Raw genomic sequence first — 15800 nt, forward strand, 5'->3', positions numbered from 1 at the left:
AACATCAAAGACCAGTGGAGAGGAAATACATCAAAGTGTCTGACCTCTGGCCCAAAAACACGCCCAGCCACATTCCACGCAATTACAGACACCAGAGAATGAGAGTACAGGAAGCCCTAACTCATTTATTCTGGAGCTTTGTCAACTGTTGATATACTCTGAAATATGTTTACATTGCCATTAAAGTTTGATATTGTGCCAACTGGCAACACCAGCCTCATCAGGTCATGATGTGTTGTGTTTTTTGAGTTTTTACCTCAAACGTCACATTTAATTACATCTTCTATCTTTTGCAAAGTCTGACTGTACAGGATTATCATTAAAAGGTAAGTGAGGAAACTATTTGGTATATCACACAAAATCACACTCCAACTCATTAAAGTTTATACAGGTGTAGATTCCTGCTGCCATCTAGAGGTTGTATGCCTTACATATCATTGAAGTGTAAATGAACTGTATTTCAAAATAAAGTCTGCAAATGGCTCAAATCTTTGCATTATGGGTAATTAAGGATGGGGAAAGAAATCCAGTTTCAGATGCACACAGCAGCCCAACAGCTCAACAAGGCAGAGTGAAATTCAAGGAGGCAATGAGGAAAAGCTAAAAATAAGACAGAATCTGGAGATGTAAGAGTTATACTTAGATCTGTCATGGAAGTACAAGAAAGGCTGGCTACGTGTTTAAAAGTCGCCACTTTATTGAATGAGTTAAAATTATTGCACCATGTGTACAGTGAGTTTTTAATCTAACGCAGAGGTTCATTCTGGATATCTGGCAACTGGTACTTACATAAATTGACATTTGGGAACTACATTATTTTTAGGTTAAATGAGAAGATCAATACCAGTCTTATGTCGGTGTGTTCAATGCAAATCTGGGCCAGCATCTGGTTAGCTTAGTTTAGCATAAAGACTGGAAACGGAGGGAAATACCTAGCCCGGCTGTGCCCTAAGCTGATTTATTCTTGTTTGTTTCATCTGTCCAAAAACCGAAGACAGATATAGAAATGAGGATGTTTATCAACCTTCTTATCTAACTCTTGGCAAGAAAACAAATGTGTAGTTTCCAAAATGTTTAACTATGCTTTTAAAAGTTTCTCTCAGTTTACAACCAAAGAAGGAAGTACAGGACCAAAAAGTCAAATGTTGTTACGTGTCCCCATGCACTACATACTTCACACAAAACAAAACAAAAATCTTGACTCAAGATATTCAGCTCAGTAAACCATTTATTCAAGTATTTCCAACTAAGAAATCTGAAATTATTTACAGTACATTATGTTCACTAGTGCAGGTCTGAGCTCCAGTAACTGAGACACACTCAGACATGACAATACAGAACATGACCATATATACAATAAATTTCACAGTCCTTCATTTTCCTACCCTGTAACTGCAGCTTGCATCCCACTGACACACATTCACTCAAACAAACCTAAGTGCACACATGTACACGGACAAAGAAACATACAGAGTCTAACACTCTACGTCTCGTGGAAGGCATAAACCGTTACAGCCTTTTCACATCAAGGATGTTTTTCCCTGCAAAAAACTCACAAGAGAAATACAACTCAGTCTGATGTATTCTCTAAAACTGCTTACATATCAGCTGGGTAGTGGAAATACAACCTGTACCATCACTACTTTTGTGAATATCAAAATATGGATTTTAGTAAATAGGGCACTCTGACCATAGCTGGATTTCAATGTGTAACATTTCATTCAATATATCAGTTGAATATGACAGTTTGAATTTTCCTCTTTCTCTCCAGATCACAGTCTCAGTCTTGACCCTAGTTGGAACAAGACTTTGCTCTGAAATGAGTACCAGTGGCTGCACACATAGTAGATCAGCCCTGTGCAATGCTTCACACCTCACAGAGGACGATGGGGAAATCTACATGAATACAGGGGTGGTCCAGCTTTATGATTCCCTGAAAGATAAAACACACAATATCCAAGCTGAACGGGAATGACAGTTTTAACAGAACACCCCTCACCCATGTAATCATTTTGACCCAAACTAACCTGTGGAATCAAATTTTTCTGGATCCTCTTCAACTTGGACTTTTTTCTGCCATTTTTCGTCACCACTGTTTCCTCATAGAATTCATGGGCAAGGTCACCGTCTTCATCGTAGTATAAAGAACTGTCAACACAGCAAGTAAACATCAGTTTGGAACTACATGTCAGATGAGGAAACTTGCACCAATTCAGAGACAACTGAATCTCAAAGGCTCAGTTCACCCAAAACACAGACTGCCTCACTTACGTCCAGTGCTGTCTAGGCATGCAGTTTTGAAATGCCCACCACTAACTAATACACAAAGCATTTCAGTTTTTTTTAAGCTGTTTCTGATCACTTCGTACTCAAATACATTTTAATATTTTCAACATTTAGTGTAGTATTTTATGTGTTTTAATGAGGTTTAAGTACTGTGTGCTCTGCCATGGACATTTTTTAACTGCCCCACTGGGGATGTATAAAGTTACCGAATTGATCTTTCTGTAAAACCCTGGATAATTTGCACACCTCACTGCAGACTCCATTTAAAAAAAATATTATTTGTATTTCTATCTTCAAGGGAAAACATTTCCAAAGAAAAGTGCTGATAGCAAAGGGTGTGGATTATCCTGAGGAACCAAAATATTTTCTCTAGATACACACAAAGATGATGAGCAATTACAAAGGATATTCTGTTCGGGGAAACATGGTGACCTTGTAGTTAGGACACTGACCATGAACTACAATGTCCCTGGTTCTTGTCCACTCAGGGACCTTTGTTCTATTATTTCCCATCCCTCTCCTGCCTTATTTGTGTCAGCTCTCTTTTTTCAACTTTATGATAGAGATGGACATCTCACAAACACCAAAGTTGGTCTGTGAAAAACACAGACCATTGGGCATAGTTAGGAAAACATATTGTGATTTGGGTGACCCCGCCCTCTACCACTTTCCAACGATGTGTTATTTACCTTCTCCTGGTAAAAACAAATGGTGTTGCATTTCTGGAACCTTTGAGACGGGCCAAAGACTGCTCGTTCCCATCACTGGCTGAATCACCTCCAGCTCCACTGCCTGAGAAAGGCCAAACCCCTTTGGCTTTGGATCCACTTCCTCCCATTCTCAGAGGTAAGGCATAGTTAGTCTCCAGTTAAAGCTTTCAATCTGGTTGGTGGCCAGACGCTCTCAAGTCCTCACCAAAGCCACGATCTGAAAAGTGAAAGTGCACAAAGAAAGGACAGATTCCCAATCAAACTTGACTTTCAGTGCATGATAGTGTTTAATTGTCTTGACTACTTGTGTAACTCTGCTGACCATTGTAAAGCACCATTTGTTTAGTACCTGTTGACTAGTTAGATATTATGCCTTTTTAATGAATAACTCCAAAAATACACTAAGTTTAATGCACAGTCTGCGCTATTTTCAATCAGATAAATACCAATTTTACCCTGGAAAACTGATTTCTTGACTGGTTTACCAAGCTTTACTTACATTAAAGTACTATAAACACATAAACTCAATCAACCTGACATTTCTTGAGCGTCACGTTTATCTGTCTTATATTAGACTGCTTCGTTATGCTAGCTTTACAGTAAGCTACCTAGCTAACCGTCTGGGCCATATAAAAACCCAACTAGAAAAGGAAGTCACCTGATTCATTTCTTCATATACATCTCTATAACAAGGTGTAAACACAGATATTGTTTTTCTACTTGATACTTGCAGTCTGTCATAAAAGCGACCGTCTGATATTGAGTCAATGTGGCTAATAATAACTCGCTGACGGTACCTGGTCGTTGAGGTGAGTTAGCCTGTTAGCTTCCGCCACTGACGCACTAGCTAGAAGAGGCAGAGCTGTCTCCGAAACAAAAACAGGACTGTTGTCGTCGTGCACGGCCAAAAAAACAGTCCTGCTGATTAATATCCTACCGTATCACACAGTCATGTTCTGTCATAACTTTTCGCCATCTAGGTTAAGCTAGCGTTAGCTGTTTTGGTCCTTGGGATGGGGTGATCAGCTGATCTGACAGACCGGCGGCAGCTGAACGGCTCTTCTTCGTCTGCAAACGGCAGCTGATATCCAAGTAGTTGCATTACTGCCATCGATCGGAATCAGTGAGCTGCTACATTATCCAGACTATTCAATCTTTTCCATCACTCCTGTTTTCCCGCAAGATCATTATCACCTCATATGTTAAAATGAATAATGGCCAGATAAAAATGCATTAGATGTATGTCTAAAATTTGAATTGTTTTGAGCGTGTTTAAGAGGCATTATTATATGGAAGCTAATGCTGAAGAAGTGACTTATTTTTCTTTTCTTTTTTTTAGAACCCAATAGAATAAGATATTTGAACAATCATTCAACAGAATTTGGAAATTCTTTACTGAACGCAGTGCACATTTGTCACACATTTTGAAGGTTGCTACAACATGTAAATTTGTACATTGATGGATACAATGAAAGAAAGCTGAAAAACAGAAGACGAATATTGTCTTTAAGGACAGGAAAAACATGTATAAGGAATGACAAACCGCTTCCAGTGAAACACATGTATACCAATATTCATTCATGATTCCAGTCAACCAGAGTGAATTTGAAATCGCTCCCCCTGACATTCATAATTGCATACAAATGTCCATACATAGGTCATACACACAAAACTATTCAAACAAAAAAAAAAAAAAAGAAAGAGTTGCACCCATTGGGGCGTAGAGAGGACATGGCAGACTTTTGAGACTGGGTCTAATGAAAATCCAAATACCTTTCCACAGCGAGTATGTGTTTAACTTTTTTACAGGGTAGAAATGTCAATGTGAGGTTGAGAATTATGTTTTTCATGGTAGGTTGTTGAGGGACCAGATTGAATCTATCTGGAAAAAAGGGCAGTCTTGTACAGTCTTGTATACAGAAAATCTTGTAATTTTAATATGATTTTCTGCTCAACAATAACAGAGTTCTTGCACTCTTTGTGGTAATGTATAACTGACAAAAGGATTGTTTTTAATACCTTGAAGTGCCAAAAGCACCACATTTTCTTTAAAGCTAAAGTGACATAGCTGAGGTACAGGATAATCAGAGGGTACCCAAACAGGGACACAACCGCTGTCTCATCTGCCAGTCTTCATGTCTCTCAACTCATTCTTGCAGGCACATCAGACTCTCCAGGTGTAAGGCACTTCTCATCTCTCGCATCATTTCACACGCACATTCGCGCTAGCTCTCTCTCTCTCTCTCTCTCTCTCTCTCTCATAGTCTTGCGCCCTGTCTCACTCTCTCGTTCACCGAAGAGGCATTTTGAGTTGTGTTCTCTGGGATCTTTGGATGCAGCGATGACTGGTCATCTTCAGGCGATTGTCCAGCCAAGAGGTGCACGTTTAGACCCAAGCGCAGAGTCTTCTCAGCCGGGGGTGGAGCCAGCCAGCGCCTCCTGCATCTTAGTGCGGGCGAGAGCGTATCGTTGCACTATCTGCTTGACGTGCTCCTCTTCTTCACGCTGCAGAATGCGGAGGAAGTTTTTCAACTCAGGCATGGAGAAGGCATGCCACTGCAAATGAAGAGAGGAGAAAAACTGCATGAGAACATCTGAAGTACACAAACTAACCATGTTTGTGGAATGCAATGTGTGATTTGAATCCTTTCTTCTCATGTTCCTGTTGCACTCACATTGACTTCTCCAGTTTCGTTTTCTTTGAGCAAAAAACTGAGGACTTTCTCATTGGGCCCAGCGGACAGACGCAGGCGGAGGGGACGCTCATCATCAGACAGCTTGCGAACATAAACTGAACGAGAGACAAAAAGGCACAATTAACTTTACAGCAAACAAATCCAGATTTAAAAAAGTGCATAAAATGACAGGTGTTCAATGTAAATGTAATGAAAAAGAAGTAGTACCCTGGTCATGACGCTCGCTGCGCTCAAACAGAGCGAACTTGCCAGGATTATCCACCACAGTAAACTTTTTCAATAAAGCCTCGATGACCTCACGTGCAGAAGTGCGGGAGCTTATGTGCAGGTGCTTGGATGCATCTTTTGGCAGGTAGAAGGAGGTGCGACGCTTCACTCCGCTAGCCTTCCTCCCTCCAGCATCATGACCCCCTTTCTTTGGATGAGGAACTGACACAGGTCGCACCAGCTTAAACTGCACTTTTATGAAGCCAGTGTAGGAACCGTCCTTGTTCTATTTATCCAACATAAAATACAATAAATTACACTGAAAAAAAACAACCAAAAACGCCTTCACAATAAAATGCATGAGTATGGGTGTGGTATTTATCCATACTCACCATGTTCATGAACAGATTGCTGTTGATCTGAGCATTGTATTCCTTCACCTTCTGCTGGATATCTGCAGTTGTCAACTCCTGCTTCCCACATTCAATTTGTTCATCCTACAGGGGACAGTTGAGTGAGTTACAGCGTTAAACCAGCAGGTGTCAGTGCTCACCTCCAGGCCACAACAAGAACAAGCACGATGTGGTCACTTGATAGGGGAACATGGGTTATAACAGTGGTTTCTTAAAAAGGTCAGATTTGTAAAAATTACATTCATTAAAGATACCTCACATTCATCCAATCATGAAAACATGACTAAAATGCTTGTGACTCCCAAGTGGAAGAGCAGTTCACAAGGCCAAGGCTTTCACATGGGAAAATAATCCCATTACAGCATGCTGCTGTTGTTTTGCAAACATTTTATATCTCGGTATGTTTTTCAGAGATTGAGAATGGGTGGGACCCTGGAGAAAAATAAATCTAAATTCAAGCAAGATCAGAGTTTAATTTCACTACATTGATAAGTGGTTATTCCTACTGAATTGTTTGAAGTTGCGTAGTAGAGGAGCACAAACACCAACACTTAATTAAAGGTGGTGTTGATTGACTCTGTTAAGATCAGTTTCTAACACCGAGCACTAGTTGCATCAGACTCTCAACTTCCTGACAACGAAGCAGAGGCACAAACGATGATGTCAGCTCTGCCCAATCCTGTTGGACCGCTCTGAGCCCTCGGTGTAGGAGGAGTAAAGGGAGGATGGAGAATGAGAAGGGGAGGGGGAATGTGCAACTTGCAGCTGTTTGCAATGACTGTGGTCAACGGTTCTGCATTGCATTCCTCAACTTGGTACTCATATATAAATAGCCTCCCCACTCAGGCTGTGGGAGAGACAATGCCCTCCCTTGTTTTACAGGCACATCCTGTGAAGTCAGCTGCCTCATCAACCGCAAACTCCTAGTCATGTTTCAGTCATGTTTCAGTCATGCACATTTGGCCTCTAGGATCTGCGTTGACCGTTAGCTCAATTAGGCCTTTTCCTGTGTGTTTTGGCATTTCCTGTATAGAAAGAAAATTGAACTCTGCAGCAGTACAAATTCATTTTCCATACTGTACTTCAGCTAATTTCTCATGGTACGAGCAGGGGGTTTCCGAGGGACTAAAAGCCAAAAATCAATATCCATACACTAATCTTAATTCTGCTATCATTGGCACTGACACTTAAACACATTTTGAACAAACATTTTTGGATAAATATAGTGGAAAAAAATATCACAATTACATTTTTCCCAGACTCTATCTCATTTCAAAATGAGATGAGCTGTTGAACCACAGACTGTCTAATAATAAATGCAAAGTTGCAAGCTTAAAAGGGCTGAGTATCTTATATTGATGTCCAGCAGAAAAAGATCAATAGCAGCAATCCTTAGGCAAATTGAAAGACTGTAGAGTTAATGTGCTACTGTTAACAAGTCAATAAATCAATAGGAGGGCCAAGTTGAGCTTTCCAATATGGTAACAGTAGGATGAAAACACCAACTGTGTCTCTACATGCCCACAAAAGGAGTGTCGTATAAACACTGTGTAGGACATGCCAACAATATCAAATAAAAAATAGCTTCCACACAGAGCCAGAAAACTGTGAATGTCAGTATGTTTTGCTGTAAACAGTGCTTGTTTCTCAGTAAAGAAAGATGATAGCCGAGTGGGCGTGGGTGACAAAAAAGGAACAGAAAATGAATAAATCCAAAACATTGCATGACTCATCTGTGATTGAGAAATTAGTGCGAAAACCTACCAGACAAGTGAGGGAATGAATAGTGGGTGTGCGGCTGGAAACCTGAGAAGAGTGTGTGCGTCACAAAGCATGACATTTGGGTTTGGTTGTTCTGAGCATGAGTTCAGCTGTGGGTCTGTGCTTTTTACAGTAAAAAAAAAAAAAAAAGACACACTGATGTGTGTGTGTGTGTTTTAAGCCAAAAACCGGTGCCTGCTCTGCTTTTTCCCAGGGCTGATACATTTTATAAAGTTCACACAACTCAAGCCTCAAGTGTTTGTTCAAAACTGGATGGACCAGAACTCCACCCCTCACTTGGCAAGCATCCTCTGTGTTGGGGTGCCCTTGAGCAAAACACACATTTTCTCGCAGCAGCAGCAGCAGCAGCAGCATCTCCAGTGCAGGGGTGCTGTTGACCCATGACCCCAAAAAAGCATGGACAAAGTACCAAAAACTGACAGAAAATAAAGCGGAACTATAAAGTGCTGCACGAACCACCCATCTCTTCCTGGTCTCACTTCCCCTTTACATTAAGTTAGCACAATCACTAAGGCCTGATGTCATTATCATAACAATTCTTATTACTACTCCTTCTCACCTGCTTAACATTTAAGTTAGGTTTCCGGATTTTGGGGAAGAAAGATGTCCGGGCGGTGAAGTACTGCTCAAACTCGGAGTCCGAGTCCTCCTCGCTGCAGTAGCCGCTGCTGGCCGAGCTGCCCCAGGTCATCTCGAAGGAGGGGGTTTTGTCCGAGCTGCCCACCGCGTCTGACATGCTGCCTGCCGGCTAAACGCTTCACTCAAGGCTCGACGAGGGGGAAATTAAGCTACGGCGACCAAAAAGTATTTAGCACTTTTAAGCGTGGTGAGGATTTGCCGATAGAAACCTGGCTGAAATCTTCTAAATGAGGGCGATTGAACGACAGTGTCCGCTAACGACGAAATATCTCTGACAACAACAGTGTGATCTGCAAAAATCCTACCGATTTCTTCCTCTTCCTTAGACTACCGGCCACGTTTCCACTGTACAAACTCTGTCTGTGTGAAACAGGATGTGCTCGGGCCCCCGCCCTCGCTGCCTCGCTTCCTTCCCCCCGCCGAGGCACCACCCAGGTCCGTTGGGTCGAGTTTGGAAAATACACAAAACCTCCGCAGCCGGTCGCGATTGGACGCCGAGAGGAAATACCACAGTCTTCACACACACCCTCCCCCACGATGGATGCTGCTGCCGCTGCTGCCCCCCCCCCCCTTTCCACGCTAAATAAGTCATATGATGACACCACCCGCAGCCACGGACATGTGAACTGTGGATGTTTAACTGAAGCACTGAGCATTATCCATTGTCCATTATCTGTATCGGGGGGGGGGCAGATACCCTGAGGCTCTGGATCAGAAAAAGCCCCCTAAAGACCACCATTTAACGTGGACATGCCTCCACATGTGGTGGATTAAGTATGGACCTTTTACTTTAGTGAAACTTCTCATACCACATGTAAAATACTCTGTTACAAGTAAAAGTCCTGCAAAATTTTATTTAAGTGAAAGTATGTATAATCAAGAAAAGTAAAAGTACTTCATGGAGAAAATGTCCCATATTACTGCTAAACAATTATCATCACATTATCGTTGGTGTATCATTAATCAAATATTAATGTGTTACTGTTACGGTTACTGTTGGTTGAAGTGGAGCTGATTTTCAACTATTTTATATAAGGCTGCAGCTAATCATTATTTTCATTACGTATTAACCTGTTATTTCTCGATTGATCTTGAAAACAGTAAGCAATGCACATCACAATTACCCAGAGATCAAAGCGACACCTGCATATGTGTTGTTTTGTCAACCAATGAAATAATACCTCAAATAATACCTCAAATTTGTACTCAGGTACAATACTTGAGTAAATGCACTAAGTCACTTTCCACCACTGGATGCAAACAGAATCAGCTGATATGTCTGCCTTACTTTCAGTAGCACTGAAACAGTCAACGATAATCAATGAGTCAATCAGTCAATCGAGAAAATGAGGGGTACCCCGGCAGTTATCAGACTTCCATAGAACTAGGGGACTCACATCAGGCACACAAGAAAGAAAAGAAAATCAAAACAGCAGAAGCAGAGATAACCTAACGTTTAGTACCCATAATGTAATTCAGTCCGATCTTTTGGCCACATGGATGTGTGTTTCATAGAGAGCTGAAGTGAAACTGGGAAGTCCAGCAGTGGGGTTTTCTCCCAGACTCCAAGGGAAACCAGGCTTCCCCTGACTGAAGTCATTTTAATGAAAACACTTCATTTAACAGTAATGCTTCTGTGCTGTTGCTGCCATTGCCACTCTTACCAATTTCTGATATATTTTAATTTTCAAGTAAACTGAATTTTATGTATAAAATTGGTGGGGTGCCCCTTTAATTGATCAATATTTTGATAATTGGCTAATCATTTGAGTCACCTTTAAGGAAAAAAGTCAAATATTTCCTGCTTATATGCTCCTTACATATGGTTGTTTTTCTCTTTTTTCTGTTTTTTAATTATTTTTAAAATATTTTAAATGGAATATTTTTTAGTTTTGGACAAAACAAGCTCCATAAATACGTCACCCCTGTTAAATAATAATGAGTTATGAATGAATGTGTATGTATGAAAATGAAATTTAGGAACAGTCTGGTATCAGACTGCGTGGTTCTACTCAGTAAGAATAATCATAAGTTACAGCTCTCATTTTTAATACACACATGCTGCAATGTAAACACTAGCCCTATAATGATACTGTAACGTAACTACAGATGAAGAAACTCAGTTCTAAGTTTATAGCATTTAAAGCTGAATGCAAGTGTTTCTATTATCTATCATTTGCAACAAAAACAATCCTTTTTACCAAAACCGACAACATAAGACGTTTCTTCATCTTCTGTAATTTTCCTCATATGCAGAGGAGAAGTTCACATTTTTAGGCATTACAGCATTGGCCACATTACAAATCAGTGAAGTGAGGGTAAGTATTAGCAGATACTTGTTCTCGGAGAAAATACTCTGGAGCCTCCTAGTGTGAAGCAATGAGTTCACATGTAAAGTCTGCTACGCCCAGCTGTTCTTACATTGAGCATGCTCTCACTCTCTGGTTGAACCAACGGTGAAACTTTTAAATGATACAAAGCTTACCGAATTCAAAATTATGAAAATATGCAAATCTGCTTCTTGGTGGACACAGACCAAAATGATCACGTCTTGTCTTGCATGTTGTGTTTTGATATTGTCTTTGTGACAGGTTGTTTTTGTGGCAGATATTCTAACATGTTGCAGCGGGAAAAATACAGGTGTTATTAATAACATTATTTATCTCTGCATTGAGGTGAGCCAGCTCGAGGGCTCTGACTCACCAGCATGACTTGTTAGTGCACTCCAATATAATGGAGCAACCAAAGTTACTAGTTCCACCTGTGCTTTTCCTGCTATGTCAAGCCAAAATACCTGCTGTAAGAAAGGCCTATGTGCATAAGGGCCTAAGCACCAACAACGGCCTCATACTCTGCTAAAGAGTTTGCTGAAGCTTTTACATTCCAGTCATCCTTTGATAAACAGGTGCTTGAGAGAGAGTCAGTCATACCTCTTATCAAGAAAATAACCCTGCTGCCTTAAACAACTATTGGCCCACAGCCTTGACTTCCCTCTCTATATAAATAATATCAATGTGGTGCAGAGAAGCATAGAGAGGACTCTTCTGCTACAAAATTTTAGAGGTGGAGCAGCCAGGGGACATGACTTTATCTTTGCTAAAAAAAAAAACTATATCCTGTTTATGTGACATGTTTTTTAATCATTTGTTTTGTCCGTACAAACATAGCAGGGTGTCTACAGTACATTGGTCTTTTAACAAACTCAATTTAACATCATTTATGATACGTTGTAGTAAAAAATGTTATCCGATGTGATCTGGTTTTTCTAATGCATCTAATACATGTATATGGGTGCAACAATATGCTCAAGGCCTCTGCAAACAGATTTTTCACTGTAGTGACTAGATAAACAACCCAATATTGCAAAAGGTGCTCGCTAACTGTAACTTTTTGTGTTTCTTAACAACTTCCACAATCCCTTTACTTCCTTTTTACAAATTTGTTGCTAGGTGACGCCCTCCTACCTGGTGCTACTCTGCATGATGGTTAATACTGACAACTTTTTAGTTGACCCTGTGCTGGAACTGGGTGAACAGTGTGTATTTTTATTGCCATGTAAAATGGTTCTTGTTTATAATCATAAAACAACTGATTTGTTCCTTAAAGCATTCCAACAGATAAATTATCTTGTAATCCAATGGGGTTGAATGCAACGTACCCGACTGTAAGATGCACAGTAAGAAATCTAGAAGCTAACAGTTTTCTCACCTTTTGTCTTATTTTTAATAATAACGTTAATGTCTTGATATTTAAGAAGCTATAAAATGCAAGTTAAGAGTGACCAATACCACTACTAAGCTACACATGAACAAGTAAAAGAATGCTAAGACACTCATCATGCCAAATACAAAGGTCCTTACCACATTTGTGTCTGTTTCTATGGCGTGCTCCACAACGCATGTTTGGTCTGACACAGAGCCTCGGTCCCAGCTGCAGTCCAACTGGATCAGGGTACGGCAGCGGTAGTGGCATGTGAATCTACAATCTGGAAATGTAGAAAGTCCCTACATTTAGAGACATGCTGCCAAACACATAAACACATATGACAAAATCCTCGATGGTAAAGATACGTGTGATATAAGGGTGCAACTGTAAATAGGTGATGTCCTCCACTGGCCATTAAAGGTCACTGCAGTTACTGTAAGTTTCCTTGGGATTATTCTCTCTCTCTCTCTCTCTCCCTGTGTGTGTGTGTGTGTGTCTCATGATATATAATTAAATAAACTGCGAACACTTGTCAGATATACAAATAGCAACTTCCTACTCCTGATTGCAGCTGTGAAATAAAACAAAACTAATATATGGTAATAATAATAATGATGATAATCATTATAAATATATGGTAATTTATTTTGATGATAATGTTTGCTGTCATCAGTTTATGGTTTGTGTTTGTGTCGTTAATCTATTATGATTTAATTTTGGTTTCATATTCAGATTACTGTTAAGAAGGAGTTTTCTGCACACTCGGTGTCTTACACAAACCACAGCTACATTTCAGTGGGTTTCAGTTGATGAAAAGGAAGTTCAAGTCTATTGGAGCCACAGCATGAGTCTTGAGCAAAAAAAGCAGACAGGTTTGTCTTCCTAGATTTCTTACAAAATACTTTGTGAACATTGTAGTCGTAACATTAAAGCTCTTTGACAAGCAGCCCAATTATTACTGCTGAAAGAAAACATGAGGGACATTTATAACCTGGAAAATCAAGCATTAAATTCATGGTTCCTGTGAGTCAGCCTGTTGAAGACAGGGTTATTCTGTCCTGCGTCTACATTGGTGGTTATCATGTTTCTGTTTAACCAAATTTCCTCTTTCTCTCAGTGTTGCTGTCATTTCTGATCATACATATGGACAGAAACAGCCACACATGCACACGCCCAGATGCACAAACAACCCACATAAGCCAACTCACTGACACACCGCAGGCTCTGCTTGTAAAGGCCCCAGATGAATTCTCCACACAGGTCACACCATGTGGGCTGAGCGTGGCTGCAGGGTTGGAAGTTGTGTCCTTCTCCCTTCTCCTCTTTGAGCTGGGAGTCCTCGGTGCTGCTCAGGACTCTGATGATGCCCACTCGGCTCAGCAGGTCTGGGACCTTCCCGGGGCTGATCCTCAGGGCATTGGTTCTCTCCAGGCGAGGAGGTGAGCAGGGTGAACGCGTGGCCATCAGCTCTACATGTTCTCTGTTCGTACGCAGGTCACGTAGCTCGATGAACTCCCCAAAAGACATTGTGTCACTCAGAGCCTGGCCTTGTCCATTATCACTGACAGGCAGAAAAACATACTTTAATGCAGTGCAACATGCCAAAGACACAGTTTTGAACATTTGAAAAATTGTGATCTTGAAATCAAGTTGTATCTTGTTTTGCTTTGTGAGTTGGTCACAGAAATCAACACTATTCATTAAGTAGGTGCTGATGTTTATGTAGTGTTTTTGAAAAGGGGCAGTTTTCATTTGACTATGGATTCTGAATGTTTTGTTTGTCCTACCTGGGGACAAAATTTTAAACTAGAAGGGCATTCAGAGAGTGCAGACCTCTGCCAAGGCCAGTGTCAAACAACATACACCAGACTTCAGAGAAAAAAATTCTAATTCATAGTAAATGATCTGGATGTGCCGCAAAATTGATTGGGTTCTTCCATGGGCCATGGCCCATACCTCCTTAAAGTTCAGTGCAAATCTGTTCAGTATTGTGTAATTCTGCAGACACATAAACAGACATAGGTGAAAACATATCCTGCTTGGCATAGGTAAAAATCAAATGGACCAGTAGATTTATGACAGGCTTCACATATGAAAAAATAATATGTAAAAAAAAACCAAAAACATACATAATACTATATAGTGATGGAAAAAGCAGTTAGATCTTCTACTTGAGAAAAAGCAATACTATAATTTTAAAATAGGCACACTGACAGTACAAATACCAAGGAACTGAGAATGACCAACACTTTAAATTCAATTTGAAGTAAAAGTACAGTAGTTTTATCAGTTTAATATACTTAAACCTTCAAATGCGAAAGTACTCACACAGCAAAGTGGCACCTTTACATATTATATGATTTTATTATTGGATTATTGTTACTGATGCTTTAACAAAATAGTATTTTATGATTATAGCGAAAATTCATCACATTCTATTCACTGACCATATGTTTTATATGTCAAATCGTATTCTGTAGACTAACTATTTGTGTCAAATAAATGCTACAGAATAAAAAGTGCAATATTTCCCCCTGAAATTAAATATAAAACAGCATAAACTCACTGCACTTAGTTCAGTCTACTAGCGATCCCATATAGATCATATTTAGGTATTATATAATGTTTGCGTGTTTGCTTAGGCTATTTTCATGGACAGTATTTGTCAGACAACATTTTATTTACATGCTATGTGTTTTTTTGTGTAGCCTATGGTTGTAACCATGTGACATGTCCACACATAGCTTAGCCTACTGTATAGAAGTGGTTATATAATATTTGATAATCTGCTAACCTAACATGAGAAAATCAGGGTCATAACCTCATGTAAAAGAAATGACTATGTATACAGTGTAGGTTACAGTAGGCTTTAGGAGAAGTACAACGATTAAAGTTGCGTTTACAAGGGCTGAGAGCAGGAATACTCAAGCGTTTAGTCGAAACAGCATTTTAGGTCAATTCAACCATCCACGTTTCAAATTGTAAAGTTAAAAAATATATATATATATATTTAATACATTTATGCTCACTCACCAAAACAGCTGAGAAAACAGCCCCGTGGCAACCGCTTTGTCTCAAAACCTCCTCCATCTGAAGAGAAAAACTTTCCGCAGACATTTCTGACAGTTTCCAAGTAACGGAGGTGTGCAGTCCCGGCTACATCTCTGGAAATAATCTATCATCACCGGCCACTTACAGTTAACCACCGAGGCCCAGCTGTGGCAGCAACGAGGCCGGTAACATCAGTCTCGCAGCGGCACAGGAGCACTTCTCATGGCACTAGTCATCTTCTGATTTTTCTCAAACTGTTGTGTTGCAGGAGGAAGCGGCCTATCATAAAAAAAAAAAAAAAAAAAAAGGAG

The 15800-nt window shown here is 40.2% G+C and overlaps 2 protein-coding genes across 5 annotated transcripts; both read right to left on the minus strand.

Moving 5' to 3' along the window:
- Window positions 1-1210: 1210 nt before the first annotated feature.
- tusc2a (tumor suppressor 2, mitochondrial calcium regulator a) lies at window positions 1211-4066 on the minus strand. 3 transcript variants are annotated; one of them, XM_071494230.1, is made up of 4 exons: window positions 3934-4066; window positions 2976-3213; window positions 2028-2148; window positions 1211-1933 (listed from the first exon to the last, which is right to left on the minus strand). In XM_071494230.1, exons 2-4 carry the CDS (start codon window positions 3122-3124, stop codon window positions 1868-1870), a joined length of 336 nt encoding a protein of 111 aa, XP_071350331.1. In that variant the 5' UTR covers window positions 3125-3213; window positions 3934-4066; the 3' UTR covers window positions 1211-1867. The 3 variants fall into 3 exon arrangements, with proteins under 3 accessions (XP_071350331.1, XP_071350330.1, XP_071350332.1); XM_071494229.1 differs by having other exon boundaries at window positions 3794-4051; XM_071494231.1 differs by lacking the exon at window positions 3934-4066 and adding an exon at window positions 3655-3784.
- Window positions 4067-4366: 300 nt separating this feature from the next.
- On the minus strand, window positions 4367-15750 carry LOC139630615 (ras association domain-containing protein 1-like). 2 transcript variants are annotated; one of them, XM_071494227.1, is made up of 7 exons: window positions 15472-15750; window positions 13647-13999; window positions 12594-12718; window positions 6292-6396; window positions 5900-6185; window positions 5672-5787; window positions 4367-5552 (listed from the first exon to the last, which is right to left on the minus strand). In XM_071494227.1, the coding sequence occupies exons 2-7, from the start codon at window positions 13963-13965 to the stop codon at window positions 5406-5408; spliced, it is 1098 nt and encodes a 365-aa protein (XP_071350328.1). In that variant the 5' UTR covers window positions 13966-13999; window positions 15472-15750; the 3' UTR covers window positions 4367-5405. The 2 variants fall into 2 exon arrangements, with proteins under 2 accessions (XP_071350328.1, XP_071350329.1); XM_071494228.1 differs by lacking the exons at window positions 12594-12718; window positions 13647-13999; window positions 15472-15750 and adding an exon at window positions 8654-9090.
- Between the last annotated feature and the right edge of the window lie 50 nt (window positions 15751-15800).

This window comes from Trachinotus anak, unplaced genomic scaffold, assembly GCF_046630095.1.
Source record: "Trachinotus anak isolate AG129_WGS33_773 ecotype Australia unplaced genomic scaffold, CSIRO_AGI_Tana_v1 ptg000013l, whole genome shotgun sequence".
In the NCBI taxonomy this organism is placed as follows: domain Eukaryota; kingdom Metazoa; phylum Chordata; class Actinopteri; order Carangiformes; family Carangidae; genus Trachinotus; species Trachinotus anak.

Bases quoted from the DNA above. Each gene is read 5' to 3' on its own strand.
- tusc2a (XM_071494230.1), bottom strand. From the start codon at position 3,124: ATGGGAGGAAGTGGATCCAAAGCCAAAGGGGTTTGGCCTTTCTCAGGC. The intron at 2,149-2,975 runs GTAAATAACACA...CTGTGTTGACAG, and splicing joins TTTGTTTTTACCAGGAGAAG to TTCTTTATACTACGATGAAG. The intron at 1,934-2,027 runs GTTAGTTTGGGT...TTTATCTTTCAG, and splicing joins AGAAAAATTTGATTCCACAG to GGAATCATAAAGCTGGACCA.
- LOC139630615 (XM_071494227.1), bottom strand. From the start codon at position 13,965: ATGTCTTTTGGGGAGTTCATCGAGCTACGTGACCTGCGTACGAACAGA. The intron at 12,719-13,646 runs GTGAGTTGGCTT...CTACATTTCCAG, and splicing joins GCAGAGCCTGCGGTGTGTCA to ATTGTAGATTCACATGCCAC. The intron at 5,788-5,899 runs GTACTACTTCTT...TCTCTCGTTCAG, and splicing joins CAGCGAGCGTCATGACCAGG to TTTATGTTCGCAAGCTGTCT.